Source organism: Galeopterus variegatus, unplaced genomic scaffold (genome assembly GCF_000696425.1).
Source record: "Galeopterus variegatus unplaced genomic scaffold, G_variegatus-3.0.2 Scaffold6852, whole genome shotgun sequence".
NCBI lineage: Eukaryota > Metazoa > Chordata > Mammalia > Dermoptera > Cynocephalidae > Galeopterus > Galeopterus variegatus.
In genome coordinates this window covers 49,386-53,096 of record NW_007732963.1, presented here as the reverse complement: position 1 = coordinate 53,096, position 3,711 = coordinate 49,386, and the positions used below count along the sequence as shown (strand labels likewise).

General features: G+C 37.9%; 1 protein-coding gene across 1 annotated transcript; it reads left to right on the top strand.

The window, feature by feature from the left end:
• The first annotated feature begins 2,304 nt into the window (after window positions 1-2,304).
• Window positions 2,305-3,260, top strand: LOC103606799 (olfactory receptor 4E2). Its single transcript, XM_008591344.1, has one exon. It carries the CDS (start codon window positions 2,319-2,321, stop codon window positions 3,258-3,260), a length of 942 nt encoding a protein of 313 aa, XP_008589566.1. The 5' UTR covers window positions 2,305-2,318.
• Window positions 3,261-3,711: the final 451 nt, after the last annotated feature.

Below are 3,711 nucleotides of genomic sequence, written 5' to 3'. Positions count from 1 at the left end.
TTGCTTATCTATTTGTCTATTGATAAATGTTCCATTTGTTTTCGGTGCCATGTTTTACTAAAAATGCTTCAGTAAACATGTCTCCTTAGCTACTGATTCCTTTATTTCTGTAAGATACAGTTCTAGAAGTGGGATTTCTGGATCTAGAAGTATGAGCACTTAAACTTTTAATTGGTACTCCCAGACTATTTTCCAAAAAGATCTTGATAATACCTATTTCCAGTAACTGTGTATAAAGAGTGCTCAGTTCCTTATGTTTTTGTCAATCTGATGAAAGACAAAAAGTATTTTGATTCTTTTTCACCTATACTGAAGTTGAACATCTTTTTATTTATACTTATTTGTCATTTATACTTCTTTTTTCTGTGACTTGTCTATTCATATTCTTTGCTCATTTTTAACTGAATTGTCTTTTCCTATCAAATTTTAAGAGATCTTGAATAACAGCAAAATTCTTTTTTTGACCATATGTGTTCTTCTAGTCTACTATTTACCTTTTGATAATTTATATGGCACTATATATATTTTAAACTGTTGAGAATGTGTAAACAAATTTTCTGTCTTTTTGTTTGTTTGTTTGTTTGCTGGCCAGTATAGGGATCGCACCCCAGACCTTTATGTTATCAGCACCACACTGTAACCAACTGAGCTAGCCCGCCAACCTCATCTTTTACTAATTATATTTCAATTTTTTCATATTGGTAATCCTTTGTCATTATCATTCCTAGTAGCTGCATGGAATTCAAGTTCCTCTATATTCACTCAAGCTTCAAAAAACAAAAACAAAAACAAAAACCCATGACTTATAGGTTATTTAAAATAATACTATAATTAGTATTTCCTTGCATTTAGCTTTTTTTGTAGTTTGGATGCTTAGGAGATTCCTACAAGTGAATTAATTGGATCAAGAATATTCTTTTTTTTTTTTTGTGGCTTGTGATAATTATTTCCCAAACTGTTATAATTTTTGGCCATCAGTATAGAAAGTTAGGGGTAATACAACTATAGTATTTATATAATGCTATTGCCCAGGGGAGAAATCATATTGCAGAATTAAAAAATTAAGTTTCTTAAGTAACTTATTAGTACCATTGTGAAGGAAGGATTAGATTCTTTTTCAGGCTACATAAGAAGTTAGGTTCAGTTCAAATAAAAATATTTTTTACATACCTACTGTGTGCAAGGCACTTGCTAAGTGCTGCAAGGATAAGTCATGTGTGGTTATTACTTAAAATTTTAAAAAATTTAATGGGGAGCAAAAATAAATATCTTATTTTACTTTCTTTTATAGTTAAATGCCATAAAAAAGTATAAAAGGGAAGAGGTAAAATTTGATTTCATCAGGAAAGCTTTCCTAAAGGCAGTACTCTTTGAGATAGTCAAAGATAAAATGAAGGATAAATACTATTTTAATAGCAGTGAGGTGAGAAGAGCACACTTGATTAGAAGGTGTGTTTTCTGAGAAGAGGAAAAAGAATAAATAAAGACAAAGATTTTGGAAAGTAGGTAGGTGGAGGTAGCATGCATGCAGGATTGTGACTTGTTTGGAGAGAATACATAGGAAAAATAAAAGGACACCACGCTGGAAAAATAAGTGTGCAGCAAATTGTTGCAGGCTTTGAATGTATGTTTAATTTGATAGGAATAGTCAAATACTGAATGATTTTATTTATTTATTTTATTTATTTATTTATTTTTTTTCCTTTTTGTCTTTTTTCATGACCGGCAACGGATCGCAACCCTCAGTGTCGCGCCCGTACCGGACCGGGACCGGCAACGGGATCGCAACCCTCGGTGTTGCTCCCGCACCTCGCTCAGCCAGTGAGCAGCCGGTCTGTATGTGGTATCCGAACCCTCGGCGGGAGCGCCGCTGCGCTTCTCAAGCAGCGCATTGTAGCAGTGCGCCACCGGGCCGGCCCAAATACTGAATGATTTTAGTTGGGAGCTGTATATTTTTGGAATATTAAGTTAATGTTATCAGTTGATTGGTCTGAAATGAAAAGAGCCAGCTAACTAATGGGTAAAGGTTTTTAGCAATTTACTTATTCTTGTCAAGGCTCACTGACCTCATCTGCAAGACAGGAACAATTATTCCTATGTCATGGCGTGGTTGTGGTTAAATTGAATGGTGTACATGAAGTGTGCGGCATGACTATACTGTAACATTTACTGTTAAATTGGCTTTATGGTCTATGTGCCCTGATAAAAAATAAGCAATTCAGATATAAATAAAGATATAAGTACAGTTCTATTTCTGTAATGTTAAAGCTAAATTAGCTTTCATTTTTCTCCCCAAGGTCCTCTGGAAAGCTTATTGGATGGACACTCTAAACCAAACAAGAGTGACTGAATTTGTCTTCTTGGGACTCACTGATAACCGGGTGCTGGATATACTGTTTTTTGTGGCATTCTCAGTCATTTATTTGCTAACGCTTTTGGGAAACATTCTCATCATTGTTACCGTAGTCTTTACTACACGTCTCCACGTCCCCATGTATTTCTTCCTGAGAAATTTGTCCTTCATTGACATCTGCCATTCATCTGTCACTGTCCCCAAGATGCTGGAGGGTTTGCTTTTAGAGAGAAAGACCATTTCCTTTGACAGTTGCATTGCACAGCTCTTCTTCTTACATCTTTTCGCCTGTGCTGAGATCTTTCTGCTGACCATTATGGCGTATGATCGTTACGCAGCTATCTGCATTCCATTACACTACCCCAGGGTGATGAACGTGAGGGTCTGTGTACAGCTTATCTTTGCTCTGTGGCTTGGGGCTACTGTTCACTCACTAGTACAGACCTTCTTGACCATTTGTCTACCTTATTGTGGCCCCAACATTATTGATAGCTACTTCTGTGATGTGCCACCTGTCATTAAGCTGGCCTGCACAGACACATATCTCACAGGAATGCTTATCGTGTCCAATAGTGGAACCATCTCCCTTACCTGTTTCCTGGCCTTGGTCACCTCCTACTTGGTCATCCTAGTTTCTCTTCGAAAACAATCAACTGAAGGGTGCCGGAAAGCCCTGTCTACCTGCTCAGCCCACTTCATGGTGGTTGCCCTCTTCTTTGGGCCATGTATCTTCATCTACACTCGGCCAGACACCAGCTTCTCCATTGACAAGGTGGTGTCTGTCCTCTACACAGTGGTCACCCCTTTGGTAAATCCCCTCATTTACACCTTGAGGAATGAGGAGGTAAAAAGTGCCATGAAGCAGCTCAGGCAGAGACAAGTTTTTTCTGTGAAATCATATTCATGATGGGCATTGAGACTACAGACATAACTGTGGCCACATCCTTAATGAGAGAGCAAAAGTAGAGTCAAAATCATTAGGTGAAATGGCACAGAGCAGGACAGACTTCTGCATTAAGGAGAGGGCTTATTCTATCCCAGTTCTGGGTACATACCCAAAGGAATGGATATGGTCATGTTGAAGGGACACCTGCCCTCCCATGTTCATCACAGCTCTATTTACAATAGCCAAGATACGAAACAACACAAATGTCCATCAACGGATGACTGGATAAGGAAAATGTGGCATATATATGCAGTGGAATACTACTCAGCCATAAAAAAGAATGAAATTCTGCCATTCACAGCAACGTGGATGGGACTGGAGAAAATTATGTTAAGTGAAACAAGCCAGGCACAGAAAGAGAAATACTGCATGTCCTCACTTATAAGTGGGGGCTAAGAAACAAAGAAAGACC